This window comes from Callorhinus ursinus, unplaced genomic scaffold, assembly GCF_003265705.2.
Source record: "Callorhinus ursinus isolate GAN/ISIS: 27379988/994484 unplaced genomic scaffold, GSC_fseal_2.0 scaffold12, whole genome shotgun sequence".
Lineage (NCBI taxonomy): Eukaryota > Metazoa > Chordata > Mammalia > Carnivora > Otariidae > Callorhinus > Callorhinus ursinus.
This window is the reverse complement of record NW_027397074.1, coordinates 49,425,490-49,441,270: the sequence shown is the minus strand read 5'-3', so window position 1 is coordinate 49,441,270 and position 15,781 is coordinate 49,425,490. Positions and strand designations below refer to the sequence as shown.

Below are 15,781 nucleotides of genomic sequence, written 5' to 3'. Positions count from 1 at the left end.
TACATTTTATACTTGTAGATATATGATTAAATTTGATGTATTAATGAAGTTTATTTTTTAGGACAGTTTCAGATTTACAGAATAATTGTGAAGATAGTACAGAGAGATTCCATGAGCCCCGTACTCCATGCTTGTATTTTCAGTAAACAGTTTCATATGGTTGTCAGAGGGACTTAATAGAACTTTATGGTTGAAATGGTTAAATCTTATTTGTTGAAATCCAAATCAAAGGGCTTAATAGACCCACTCTACTTTGTTCTGGTCAGATGGAGCCCAGAGGAAAATGCCTTGACATTGTAAAAAGAGTGTTTTAGAGCTCTGAGAACTATTCACATAAGGAATGCACGAAGGCACCTGGGATATTTAACTGAATAATAGAAGATTGAGAAGTACATGACAGCTGTCTTCAAATATTTGAGAGGGTACAGTGTAGAAGAGGACAGACTCAAGGGGACCAAAGGGTGGAAGATATTTAGCTCAAAATAAGGAGGTGATTACATTCCTAAAAGTGATAGCCTTGTGTGTGTGTGTGTGTGTGTGTGTAGAGCAGTTTTTTAAATTACAAAATAATACATGCATATAGTAATGCATACAGATGAAATAATATTTCAAGAAAAGAGGGAGTGTTTCTGTCCCTTAGATCTACTCCTCACTGGTGCTGATTGTAAATGGTTTGTATGTATCGTTCTAGAAAACATTTCCAAAAACACAATATTTTTATAAAAAAAATAGAATCAGTATTATTATGTAACTTTTTATTCTTATTTAATAGCGTATCTTGGGTGTCTGCCTAGATCTTCCTCATACTTTGTAGTGGTCTCCACATTTTATTGTTCATCATAATGAGTGATTACCAAGTACTTAGCCATTCCCACAGCAATGGGTGTTAAGATTATATTTATCTTTTTGTCATAACAGCCAGTGCTAAGAGTAATGAACATATCTGTACATATTTCTTTGCATACTTATTTTAATGTTCAGAATATATGAAATGGGACTGCTAGGTCCTAATATGAATATTTATAATTTGATAAATACTGAGAACTTATGCTGAGTGTGTGAACACCAGTATTATCAAACTTTTAACATTTTCTTTCTGACAGATTAAAAAAAAGGAACTCATTTTATCAGTCTTGACCAGTGAAGTTTTACATCTTCCAAATGTGTGTGACATATTTACATTTCTTGACCATTTGAAAATTGATGTGTGGGATATTTTAAATTCTGGACAGTAACCTTTTGCCTATTACATGTATATAACATTTCTTCTAGGATATCAGTTTATAGTTTATTAATGGTTTTTGCTTTATAGAAGTTTAAAATTTCTATACAGTCACAACTATACATTTTCTGTGTTAATTTATTGCTTAGAAACACCCACATCAAAATCATTAAATTATTTCCAAATATTTTCTTTCATATTTTTCATTTTTTGCCAAATAAGAATATATTTAAAGCATACAACACAATGATTTGATATATATATTTAAACACATTATGAAATGATTACCACAATCAAGTCAATTAACACATCTAACACATCCATCACCTCAAAGTTACCTTTCTGTGTTTGAGAACGCTTAAGATCCACAGTCTTAGCAAACTTTATATAATATGGTATTATTAGCTGTAGTCACTATGCTGTACATTAGTTTCTCAGAACTTTATCTTATAACTAAAAGTTTGTACCCTTTGATGAACATCACCCCTGTTAGCCCCCATTACGTAGCCACAGCAACCATAATTCTATTGTTTCTGAGTGTGACTTTTTTCTCTTTTATAGATTCCACATATAAGTGATACATAAAGTATTTGTCTTTCTTTGGCCTATTTCACATAGCATAATGCCCTCCAGGTTTATCCATGTTATCACAAATGGCAGGATTTCCTTCTTTTTTATGACTGAATAATATTCCATTGCTTATATGTATATACCACATAGTCTATGCATTTGTCCATCAGCAGACACTTATGTTGTTTCTGTATCTTGGCTATTGTGAATAATGTGTCAATGAACATGGAAGTGCAGATATCACTTCAAAATAGGGATTTTGATTTTTTTGGATATATTCCCAAGAGTAGGTTAGCTGGATCATATGGTAGTTCTATTTTTAATTTTTTGAGGAACCTCCGTACTATTTTCCATAATGGCTGTACCAGTTTACATTTCCTACCAACTATGCACAAGGGTTCCCTTTTCTCTACATCCTCATCAACATTTGTTTTTTGTCTTTTTGATAATAGCCATTCTAAAAGGAGTGAGGTGATATCTCATTGTGGTTTTGAATTGCATTTCTTTATTAGTGATATTGAGTACATTTGCATTTTTCCTGTTCTTCTTTGGATAAATGTCTCTTCAAGTCCTTTGCCCATTTTTAAAATCAGATTATTTATTATTTTTGCCATTGAGTTGTATGAGTTCCTTATTTACTTCAGATATTAACCCCTTATCAGATACAGAGTTTGCACATATTTTCTCCCATTCCGTAGGTTGCCTTTTCATTTTGTTGATTGTTTCCTTTGCTGTGCAGAAACTTTTTAGGTGATGTCATCCCACTTGTTTATTTTTGCTTTTGTTGCTGGTGCTTTTGGTGTCAGATTCAAGAAATCATTGCTAAGACCCCTGTCAAAGAACTTTTCCCCTGGTTTTTTTTTTGTTTTTGTTTTTGTTTTTTCTCATTGGAGCTTTAAGGTTTGAGGTATTGCTTTTAAGCCTTTTAACCACTTCAGCTTAATCTTTGTGACTGGTGTAAGATAGGAGTTTAATTTCATGGTTTTGCATGTGAATATCCAGTTTTTCAACCATCATTTATTGAAAAAACTATCCTTTACCCATTGTGTGTTGGTGCCCCTATCAAAGATGAATTGACCATATATATATATACATGGGTTTATTGTTGTGTTCTCTATTCTGTTCCATTGTTCCATGTGTCCATTTTTATTCTTGTACCATACTGTTTTGATTATTGTAACTTTGTGATACAGTTTGAAATCAGGAAGTGTAATACCTGTAGCTTTGTTCTGCTTTCCCAAGATTTTCTTGGAACTGCAGGGTCTTTTGTGGTTCCATATGAATTTTAGGATTGTTCTTTTTATATCTGTGAAAAATGTCATTGGAATTTTGATAGAGATTGCATCTGAATCTCTAGATTGCTTTGGGTAGTGTGGATATTTTAACATAATGTCTTCCAAACCAAGAACATAGAATATCTTTCTATTTATTTGTGTTGTTTTCAGTTTCTTTCATCAGTGTCTCACAGTTTTCAGTGTAGAGGTCCATCTTCTCCTTGGTGAAATGTATTCCTAACTGCTTTATTGTTTTTGATGCTATTATAAATGAGATTGCTTTCTAAATTATCTGTTCAGATAGTTCACTGTGACTGTGTAGAAATGCAACTGATTTTTGTGTGTTGATTTTGTATTCTACAACTTTATTCATTTATTAGTCTTAACAGTTTTTTGGTGGAGTCTTTAGGGTTTTCTGCATATAAGATCATGTCATATGCAAACACAGATAGTTTTACTTCTACCTTTATTATTTTTTAAATTTCTTTTTCTTGCCTAATTGAATGGATTATGACTTCCAGTATGATGCTGGAGAGAAATAGTAAGAGTGGGCATCCTTGTCTTGTTCCTGATCTTATAATAACTTTGAGATTTTTCAACATTGAGTATGAGGTTAACTTTGGGCTTGTCATATATGCCTTTATTATGTTGAGGTACATTCCTTTTGTACCTAATTTGTTAAAAGTTCTTATCATAGAGGGGTTTTGAATTTTGTCACATGCTTTTTCTATGTCTACTGAGATGATCATATGGTTTTTATCCTTCATTCTTTTAATGTGGCATATCACATTTATTGATTTGTGTATATTGAACTAGCCTAGCATTACAAAGATAAAAATCCCACCTGCTCATGTTACACGATCCTTTTAAGGCAAATCATGTTGAATTTGGTTTCTAGTATTTGTTGAGGTTTTTTGCATCTATGTTCATCAGGAGTATTGGCCTACAATATTCTTTTCTTTTATCATCCTCTTCTTACTTCAGTATGAGGGTAATGCTAGCCTTGTAAAATGAGATAGAATATGTCCTTTCCTCTTAAATCTGTTGGAAAAATCTGTGAAAGATTAGCATTAATTCTTGTTTAAATGTTTGGTAGAATTCTCTAGTGAAGCCATCTGGTCTTCCACTTTTTTTTTTTTTTTGAAATTTTTGATTACTGATTCAATCTTCTTACTAGTTTTTCTAAGATTTTATTTATTTTTGAGAGAGAGAGACAGAGAGAGTGGGCGTGGCAGGGGGTGAGGAGCAGAGGGAGAGGGACAAGCTGACCTCACACTGAATGCAGAGCCTGATGCGGGGCTCAATTCCACGACCTGAAATCTTGACCTGAGCTGAAATCAGGAGTCGGACACTTAACCCACTGAGCCACCAGGTGCACCTCCTTACTAGTTTTAAGTCTATTCAGATTATCTATTTCTTCGTGATTCAGTCTTGGTAGGTTGTATGTTTCTAGGAATATGTCCTTTCTTCAGGGTATCCAGTTGGTGTATAATTTTCATAGAAGTCTCTTATGACCCTTTGTATTTTTGTGGTATCAGTTTTAATGTTCCCTCTTTCATTTATGATTTTATTTATTTAAATCTTTTTTTCTTAGTCTAACTAAAGGCTTATCAATTTTGTTCATCTTTTCCAAAAAACCAGCTCTTAGTTTCATTTATAAATGTTTTCTATTGTTTCTTGTCTCTGTTTCTTTTATTTATCTTACGATCTTTGTTTCTTCTTTCCTTTTACTAATGTTGGGCTTGGTTTGTTGTTCTTCCAGTTCCTTGAAGTGTATAGTTGTTTCTTTGAAATCTTTTTTTCTTAATGTAAGCATTTATCTCATAAAATCCCCTTTTGGAACTTTTGCTGCATCCTGTAAGTTTTGGTATGTTGTGTTTTTATTTTCATTTGTTTCAAGGTGTTTTTTATTTTCTTTTGATTTCTTTGACCCATCAATTGTTGGGGATTAGATTGTTTAATTTCCATGTATTTGTGAATTTTCTCTCTTTCCTACTATTATTGATTTCTAATGTCATACTGTTGTGGTTAGAAAAGATACTTGATATGATTTCAGTCTTAAATTTGTTGACTTGTTTTGTGACCTAACATAGGATCTATTGTAGAGAATGTTCTGTGTGCACTTGAGGAGAATGTGTATTCTCCTGCTGTTGGATGGAATGCTGTGTATTGCATTTTTCATTTTCATTCATTGTATTCTTTACCTCTGGATGTTTCTGGTTCTTTTTTTAATAACTTCTAGCTCACTGTTAAACTTGTTTTATTCATGGATTGTTTTCCTGATTTTACTGTATTGTCTGTATTCTCTGTAGTTCACCGATCTTAAAACAATTATTTTGAATCTTTGGCAATTCACAGATCTCTATTTCCGTGGGGTCAGTTACTGGAAAATTATTGTGTTCCTTTGATTGTGTCATACTTCCTTGATTTTTCATGTTTCTTATAGCCTTTCATTGATGTCTTCACATTTGATGGAGCAATCACCTCTTTCAGACTTTAGGGACTAGTTTTGGTGAGGAAAGACCTTCACCTGCAGGTGGGTGTAAAGAGCCAGCTGGGTAAGGTGTGCTGTTTCCATTCCTGGGGAAAGCTCAGCAGTATAGTGCCTGTGCAACTTTATCAGCTGAGGTTAGCATCAATGAAGACTGCAGGGCTCCTCAATGACCAAGGCTGTGGATATCTGTAACGGTGGTGATCTGTTAGGATCTGCAGTGGTGAAGCTGCTGGGGACCACCTGATCTTCTCCCCATGGAGCATGTCATGGCCAAGGGGAATATGGATGCCCTGGTTGTAGTGGTGACAGTGTTGTTTGATACGTGGGTGCCCATGGAGCAACTATGGGGATTGGAATTCATATGCTTGCAGAGCAGTGGCAGCTCTGGGGTCCAGCAGCTCTGGCTAGCCCACAGTAGTGGTGGACCTGGGTCCTGAGATGAGAGCATACATGGAGCGGCCACGGATTCAGGGACTGCGGCCCAGGCACTCATGGAGCAGCAATGGCTTTAGGGTGTGGGCCCCTGGCTAGCCCACAGTGATGACAGTTTGTGGGACATGGGTATGCATCAGGTGGCCACAAAGCTGGGAGTCTGGGGTGCAGGCACTCAGAAAGTAACAGCGGGCTTGGGGTTCTGGCTATCTTGCAGCATTAGTTTCACACCTAAGGCACTGGTGTGTGGGGAAGGAAATGCTGGCATACGCAGAGCAGCCGTGTCTCTCTAGCTGACCTGCACGGGGCTTGTGCCCAGGGTTGTTGGGGATGGGCAGCCCAGGTTCCAGAGTGGTGCCCCAGCAGCTCCTATTGGGCGGTAGTGCCGCAGTGTCTCCCTCCCAAGGGTTGCTGGGTGCTTTTTTATGTGAAAAACACCTTTACTTTGCCTTCACATTAAGTTGATGGTTTGGTTAATAGGTATTTCTGGGTTTTTTTTCAGCATTTTTTAGGTAATTATTGTTTTCTAGCATTGAACATTATAGATGAGAACTTTTATATAAAGTTTTGCTCTCTGGAAATTTATGGAGTTTGAGATACGCATGTGCATATGTACACATGAGTGTGTGTATTTTGTATGTTTATTAATTCATGGGACATTTTAATCTGAACATTCACATCTTCCTTTATCTCAGAGAATTGTTGGTTCTCTTAATCTTTTGCTTTAGCCTCTCTTTTTTGAACATCTGTTATTGCTCTTTATCAATTTATCTGTTTCATTTGTATGTTTGCAGATTTGGTTGTGCATTCATATTTTAAATTAGCTACTAGATTTATTTGCATCAGCAGTTATTGTCAGGGCCTGTCCTCCCTTGCACACAGCAGCTCACCACAGGGTCCTGTTGTGACCAGTAGATTTCAGGACAGGTAAGAAGCCCCCCGCCCCACCCCCTCCATTGGGCAAGTCAGGGTCAAGCTGCAATGGAGACAGAGTAATTTGGTGATTGTACTGCTTTCCTGACAGGCTCTCCCCTGACCAGCCTTTAAAAAAAAAAATTCTCTGGATCTGTGTGTGCCCTTGAACTTCCTTACCTCTTAGTGTCTTACCTGAACTGTGTTACTTTTCTCTCCAACCCCAAAATCCATAGTAGAAGAAAGCCTCTGCATATAAAACGAAAGTCTTCCATCTTCTTGATGGAACGATGAACCAGGCAGCCCATACCTCCTGTACGAGTCCAACTTGCAGGCTAAGAGGAGAACTACATCGACACTATTCAGGCTGTGTTCACTGCACAGTGCCTAGAGCTCAGTAGGTTCTTTAGACATATACTTTTGTAGAACTAAAAATATTTATATGCTTTACCCAGTCACTTTTCTTCTAGAAATTTATCCTGAAGAAACACTCAAGGATGCTCAGAGTTTTATGTACAAAGATGTTCATGGTACTTATAGTTGTAAAAAATAAAAGCAACTCAGAAGTCCAGCAGTACTTATATCTAAAGCAGTGTATATACTCTGCGTGGCTGAATATTTCATAGAAATTATTTTTCTTTAAATCCTTCTAGAGGTACAATCTCCAGCAATCAGTAAAACCTATTTTATCTTAACCAGAGCATGGCTTTTTTTATATACTTTACATAATCCTATATAAATCATGTAATCATGCCTTTCAAATTGCTATAATTTTCAGTGATATTATCTAATATTTTTTATGTTACTGAGTAGTTTAGAGAGAATCAAATTTTTTAAACTTAACAAATAAATGAAGTTTATATATATGTAATCATAATGGACATTCAGTAAATAGAGAATGTTTTTTATTTCAGAAAACAGCTCCTTGAACATGGTGAGGTAAAACTTTCATTTTAATCTCTGCTGCATTTGTGTATTAAATTCTAGTTCAAGGATAATTTACAAAGGTATTGCCTTGCTGCAGATGCACTGTCAACAGTGGTTCAGTGGTTCAGCACTGGTAATAAATGCTGATCCTTCCCATGTGTTCATCTTTTTTGAATAGTAGTAAGGATTTCTGAAAAACAGAAGGCTCATTTATGACCACAGAGCATAATTAAATTACTTTTATTTATTCATTTATTCGTTCAACAATAAAAGTGTTAATTCCTAACCCACTGAGCTAGTCAGCTTCAGCCCATCAGGGCGGACATCTGTGGCCTTGTGACTGGTGGCCTTTGGCCACACCCAGACTTGATGGGCAATCTGTTACAATCTTAGAGTGTTACAGGATACAGAAGATGGTATAGCAGTGTTTCTGCCCTCAGATAATTTTTCAACAGAGACATGAAACAAATAAGACAACATTTTATATGGTGCTAAATTATTTTGTGGCATATGAAGAGAAAGCCCAGCAGGGGCTGGAAATATGATTTCCTAAGTAAAAAAGCACTTTGAGTTTTAAGGGAAAGGCCAAATTTACAAGAGAGGGCAACTGAATTTGGACCTAATAAAAACAGCCTATAATGATAACAAATATTTTTTAGTAGTTACTATGTGCAATGTACTGTGCTGTTTTAATTCTCGTAATATTATTCCCATTTTGCAAATCAGAAAATTATGTTAATTAGAAGAAAGTAGCTGTTAACAGAGACAAACACTAATATTTCAATGACTTAACTCAGTAAGTTTGATTCTTTGCTCACATAAAGTTGAAACCAGGAGTTCCTGGTTAGTGGGTGGCCCTACCAACAAGCAGTGATTGAGGAACCCAGACTCCTTCCATTTATAGCTCGGCCATCTGCAGTGTGAGGCTTCTGAGGTCGATGTGCTTGTCTGCGTCACGTCAGCAAAGGAGAAAGAACAGGGAAGACGCTGCCCTGGAGGATTGATGTGCTTGTCTACATCAAGGCAGCAAGGGAGAAAGAACAGGGAAGATAATGCACTAGAACTTTTGTAAGGGCTGGGCCTGGAAATGGAAATGTAAGCTTCCTGCCCTCAGCCAGACCTCAGGCACACGGCCACACCTGACTGCAGGGAGCTGGGAAATGGAGTCTAGCTACATGTCTAAGATGAAAAGCAAAGAGGTCTTGGCCACGGAATAGAGACCTACGGAAATTAAATAACTTTCCTCAAGTCTGCCACTAATTTGTGGTAAAGCTTGCATTTGAACACTAACAGCCCACTTCCAGTGCCTTCAAAGTAGTAGTCAGAACTTACAGCTTCCTATGTGCAGGGCTTTTGGGGAAGTGATTTACATACAGTTATAATTTCATTCACACAACAACCCGTTGAGGTAAGAACAGTTATTCTGTATATTTTACAGGTGAAAGAAAACTATGGCATGGAGAAGTTGAGTAACTTAGGGTCACAAAGCTGAAGGGACCTTAGCTCTGTGGAACCAAGGCCTATGAACCTAGGCCATGTGGCAGCAGAGTCCCTGCTGTTAATCGTTCTCCACATGCTACCACCTAATGTGAACTGTACTTACGCACATCAGTCCTGTCACATTGCCCAGTTTTACTTAACAGTGCACATTCAGACTTTATATTTTATCATATGGTATTTAAAACCCATTCCTTTTTATTTTTTTAAACCCACTGCTTTTTTTTCTCATTTAACTTTATTTATTTATTTAAAAAAATTTTTATTATGTTAATCACCATGCAGTACATCATTAGTTTTTCATGTAGTGTTCCATGATTCATTGTTTGCGTGTAACACCCAGTGTTCCCACTGCTTTTTAGAAACACAGTATTCCTTAATTTTCTGCCTTCTTTTCTCACATTAATTTTGCTTTCTTATTGTCTTTCATTTCTCCATTTATCCTTATTTTGCCCATCTTAATCTTTTATGTTAATTCTGCATACTAATCAGTTCAGTCTTTATTATGTTCTTATTATACACCAGGTCCCTGCTTTTGTGGAATTTAATGTGTAGTGGAGGAAGACAAAGTGAACAGATAATTATATGTACCTTGACAAAGGAAATAGGTAGAAAAGTAGTACAGAAAAAATAATTAAATTTGTGTGAAGGAGATGGGGTAGTTAGGGACAGATTTTCTTTTTTAATGACCTTAAAGGAGGAATTTACCAAGGTCAAAGCATGTGCATGTACAAAGAAGGCATAAGGTAGTACGTTATGTTCAGAGCTACAGACAAATCAGGATTGCTGATGCATAGAAAATGCAAGAAGTAGCAGAAAATGACACAGGTTCAGACTACGATGACTTTGTATGCAAAGAAGCTGAACACTATCCTGGACTTTGTTGTTAAGCAAGAGATTAGGTATAATCAGATCTGAGTTGTAGACATATATTTGTCCTGTTGGCCGTAAAGAGGATGGCTTTTTAAAAGGTAATCAGAATTTGGGGGAAGAGTTACTTCTTTTAAAAAATGGATTGAGTGATACATGTTGGGGTGTCTGTACACTTCTATGTTCTCAGACTAATAGAACCATGTGGTTGAATACTTTATTGTCTGGAGAGGAAGCATAGTGTAGTAGTTAAAGAAGCAGACTTGGGAGTTGGCTGGCCCCAGATCCCTGTTCTTCCACTTACTGGCCGTGTGATCATAGCCAAGTTACATTACATCTTTTTGGCAACAACCAAAACAACAGTAATAACAATAGTTATCTCATATGGTGGCTGTGGGATTAAATGGGTTATATGTAAGAGAGTTACAATACTGCCTAATGTTAAGTTAATCACTGTGTACATGCCCACTTTTAAACTCGGGTACCTTCTGGACCAAGACCTCTGGGGCTCCAGTTAATACTCTGCCTTCTGTTAACTGTGCCAGTGAAGGGTATCTCTGCCATGTTTTCAAGACACCTCCACAACTGTCGTGGAAGATAGTTTTGACAGGGACAGTCTGCCATTTGGACTGGCCTTCTCATTTAGTCTTTGTTTTCTTTATGCTTGGGAGCTGCTACCTCACACTTTACCCAGTTGGGCTCACTTATATCAAGGATGGATAGTGAATAAGTTTCCTGAGCTTCTCTTCTTTCCTTGCTTCCAGCCTCTAAAAGATATTGTGAGGATTTTCTTAGTAATTTTTATGTGGAAAGAGGTACTAACAAATTGAGGGTAGGGTAGTAAAGGATTTTGGACTGTGCTTTTTGACTGTAGCCCTCTGTCTTCTACTTAGTAGTTAAAAAGAAAACTATTTGATAGAATAGGAGATAAAATAACTATGGCAAGAGAGGTCCATGGAAAGTCAGTAGCCTGTGAGTAGAGTGGTTAGAGCATGTGGATAACAATAGAAAACAAACATAAGTGGTGCCATTTGGAATGGTCGTTCTGTGTCATTCCTGCACACACACACAAAAAAATGCAGGGAAGATAAGGAAATGGTGGGGATCTTTCAGATATGAAAACAGTCTTTTCAGCCTTTAGATAATAGAGGAAAGTCAAGAAGAATTACTCCTTTGGATTTAATTCTCGTCATATGAGCAGTTGGTGCTAAAGTAGAAGTGATGGAAAAAGAGTACAAGTGATTGGATTTCAGAGAGATGATGATAGTCTCATCGTGTGGCTCAAGATAACCCAAGGAAGGCATGTTGGGATAAGTCAGATGTACACTTTCATAAATTAGAACCACATCTATGGTAATCTGTTTCTAGATGCCACATTTTAACAAAACATGGGCAATCTGTACCATGTCCAGAGCAAGGCATCCAGAATTATGACACCACAGAACTAATGATCCAAGTTTCTGAATATTTAGCTTAAAAATAGAAAGCTTTCTAAGGGTGAAGGTGGGATTAGTGCAAAGTCATGAGTACAGCATTTGGATAATAGAGAACTGTCATGTGCAAATGGGTTAGACTAATTTTGTGCAGTTGCAGAGGTGTGGAAATTATGGGGAGACATTGGTTCAGTCTTAGGGAAGATTTTCTAACATTTACAGCTATCCATAATTATAATAGGCACTTCTATGGCATATTCTTTTTCAGGAATTAGTGAATAACCAGTTCATAGATTTACAGAAGAGATCCCTGCTTTGGATAGATGATTAAAGAAGATGGCCCATGTAATCTACCAGTCTGTGATTTAATGGTCCTAACCAAAAAGACCTATTTAGGTGTGAAGTGTGTTGTTTTTTTGTTCCCTCCACAACATGTCCCCGACTTTGTCCAAGGAGGAGTTTGACTAAAGAAAAATGAAGGATTGATTTTGAAATAAATCTTCCACATCCCAACTTTGGATTCAAGAATTATGAAAAAATTAAATTCCATTTTCAAACATATTTACTTAAAAAGGAAAAACACAGCTTTGCATTCTGTTTTAAACATAAATCAGATATTTCTAATTCTAAAATAACATGTGTGTAAAAAGTGTTAGAAAATTCAGGAAAATCACCATTCAGGAAATAACCTCTATTAACTTTTTAGGTACATATTTTTGTAGCCTTCTCCACCCCACACATGCATGTATATATACACATAGATGGTTTTCACAAAATTGATATTTTTGTATGTACATAATTATACACATTGAAAACTTTCCATGCCATTAAATAATCTAACATGTAATCTTTTAATGGCTGTATGCATGTGGGAAATGTGGTAATTTACTTATTCCTCTATATTGGTCACATAGGTTGTTACTATTTTTGCTGCTAAAAATTCACTTCAGTGATCATCTTTGTACAGGCATTTTTTTGGTCTTGATTATTCCCTTAAATTAGAATGGAAATTTAAGTCAAAAGAGTTGGCTCTTTTGTAGCATCTTGATAAATAAAGCTAAATTACAGAAATGTACCAATTATTTTAGTGTATGTTTCAAGGCATCTTCTCTAACATTCAGTATTAATATTTGTCCATTTTATAGATGAAAATATCTTATTATCTTTAATGTTTGAGTATTAGCAAGTTAGAACATATTTAGTTAATATGTATTAAATTTTGGTTGCATTAATTCTTTGTCTATTTTTCTTGTGAAGAATTGGTTGATATTTTATGAATATGTCTGTTAGAAAAGTTTTGTCTGAAACCTTTGCTCGGTGGAACCCCATCTTAATAAAATGGGTGTCCTACTCATCAGTACAAATATTTATATATATAATTCCATTACTTTAAAAATAATCTAGATTATGTTTTTCTACAATTTTTATTGCTGACTGAATGATATGCAAATTTGTGAAGCACTCCATATTTGTATGTCTCTGTGGCTCACTTCCTCACCTTGTGAGGGTCCTGTTCAAATGCCACCTCTTCATTGAGGCTCTCCCTGATTGTCCTACTTGCAATTGCAACTTCTCCCGCCTGGAACCTCATACCACACCCTGCACTCTCAGGCCCCTTTCCCTGTTCCACTTTCTTCACTGCCTTTACCACTTTCTAAGAGACTATATAATGGATTCATTTACTTGCCATGACTATTTTTGTCTTTCCTTACTAAATGTTCTAAAATGTAAGCTTCACAAGGGCAGAAATTGCTAACTGTTGTTTTGTTCACTCTTGTATCCAAAGTCCCCAGAACAGTAGGTGGCATATAATACACATTTGCTAAATCTTTGTTGAATGAATGAGTAAATATTACCAGACTTATTACTAAATTAAAAGATCCTTGTCCTAATGAATGGTAATAGTTTTAATATATATTATTAATTTGAAAATATAATTTTGTTTTGTTTTTACAGCTGATTTTTCACACATTGCAACTGTTAGCATTCACTGTCCTTGCCGTTTTAATCATGAGGCTGAAGTTGTTTTTAACACCTCACATGTGTGTTATGGCTTCCTTGATATGCTCTCGACGGGTAATGTATTCATTTTTGTGTCACTACACTAGTAACTATAGCAACAGCACTGTAGTTACCATGGCTTTGCTGAGTAATCCAAAATATACAAACACTTGGTTTAAATGATTTAAAAGGTTATTTCATGATCAATTATGAATAATAAAAGCAATTTCCAGTAGCTTTGAAAATTATTCCTAGGTTTTAACTGATACTCTTATGATAAGTGAGAAGGTACACTTTCCCCTATGTTAGTATTCTATCCACAGACATAGGCCTTTGGAGTTGAGGTCTGGGCAAGAATTTCTTGGCCCACCCCAACGATCCTCAAGTGTTCTTCTAATGCTAGAGTAGATGCAGGGTAATTGCTCTAGTATTGTCCTGTTTGGCTCAGAGAACCCCTAGGAAAAGTTGTCAGTTCTGGCATTCTCTTACCGTTGATATACAAAAGAGCTAGACAAAGAAGCTAGAATTTGGGGACCAGTGTACTTCTAGAAACATCTTACTTAGTTTTGATGAAAAGAGTCTTGTGTTAGAATATCATAATGTTCATTTTCCTGATAGGAGTATATGTGTTACTGCTAGTGGGGTTTCCATAGTTATTTTAGATGTCCATTAAAGCCAGATATTACAGGATTTAGCTCTAGGATGTTTCTCATTTTTGTGATTTGCTAACCTTAATCCTTGGTAGTAAATCAGTACTAGAAGGATGAGGTGTGCTTCTTCCTTTAGTCTTTTGAGGATAAAGAAAGTTCCATTTTTACTAGGCCCTATAATTCCAAAATATGTACTATTTTTAAACAATAGGTGACCACAGTTAGATTATATTATTAGTGCATTGATAGTATCAAATGATAATCCACCTTGGTTTAAGTAGCAAGGTAAGAGTTTATTATTGGCCTTATAGCACTCTTGATATAAGAATTAAAAATAAATGGTTTCTTTCATTTCAGCTCTTTGGATGGCTTTTTTGCAGAGTTCACTTTGAGAATGTTATCTTTGGCATTCTAACAGTGATGTCAATACAAGGTTGTGCAAACCTCCATAATCAATGGAGCATAATAGGAGACTTTAATAATTTGCCTCAGGAAGAACTGATACAATGGATCAAATATAATACCAGACCAGGTATGTAGCTCTTTAGTTCTGTGTATAGCTAGGTATTTATAGAAATGTAGAAACAGACACATGCAGTCATTTATTCACTCACAGATTTTGAGCATGCTAATTGCAGTGTCCACCGAGTCAAACCTTTTCAAAAAACAATTTTGTGCCCTCTTTAGATGCCTCCTAGATAATTGTCAAGAATTTTAATTAACATGAGGAATTAATGATTGTTCATAGTTATGTACTGTAATGCTGAGATCATTATCGTATTTTAACCCTAACAATGACAAATCTTCAATAACAAAATTTCACACCTGTGAACAGACCACTGGAGAAGATACTTTTGACCATGGGGAGGTCAACAATGCCCTTTCTATAAGTTCAGTCAGTGCTCTCTCATCCGACTCTGTAAAACCATTTGCACACAAGACGAGTTAAAACCTCAGATACTCTATTTTCTTCACTAAATCATTTCAAAGAGATGAGTATAAATTCTACTTGTAAATACTCCAAAATATCATTTTAGCTTACCTTTTTTTCTTCCTGTCTTTATCCAAAACCACTTGAAGCAGATATTTATTTCATTTTTTAAAAAATCTTTCCAGAGAATAAGTATATTCTACAGTATTTTCTATAAGTAATCCATAATCTTGTCCAAGACTATTTTTGAAATTTAGTAATTTTCTGTGGCACAAGTTCTTCACTGTGGCTTATTTAAATTTTTCCTGTGACTCCTTGGGGGTGATTTCCTCATTTGCTTATTTGATAGTCACCATTTTATTAATTAGCCATTGTTAAGGTAAACTTTTATAAGCCTCAACTCAGATATCAGGTTTTCAGAAGTGACAATTCCTCATCACTTACAGCTGCCAGACCAGTTTAATCAGAATTTTAAAATTAATCCTCTGGTGAATTTTTCCCTGTAGGAGTATAAGGCGTGGGTGCTCCCTTTACTCTCCCTTACCCCTTACCAGTTATTTTTTCCAAA

General features: G+C 35.8%; 1 protein-coding gene across 4 annotated transcripts in view; it reads left to right on the top strand.

Moving 5' to 3' along the window:
- Positions 1-15,781, top strand: part of DPY19L2 (dpy-19 like 2) — a 91,773-nt gene that overhangs the window by 63,257 nt on the left and 12,735 nt on the right. For 3 of the 4 annotated variants that reach the window (XM_025873138.2, XM_025873136.2, XM_073899052.1), the window contains 3 exons: positions 7,819-7,843; positions 13,588-13,707; positions 14,640-14,814. In XM_025873138.2, coding sequence (XP_025728923.1) covers positions 7,819-7,843; positions 13,588-13,707; positions 14,640-14,814 — 320 coding nt within the window. The remainder of the gene's footprint in view (positions 1-7,818; positions 7,844-13,587; positions 13,708-14,639; positions 14,815-15,781) is intronic. The other variant, XM_025873137.2, reaches the window with a different exon arrangement.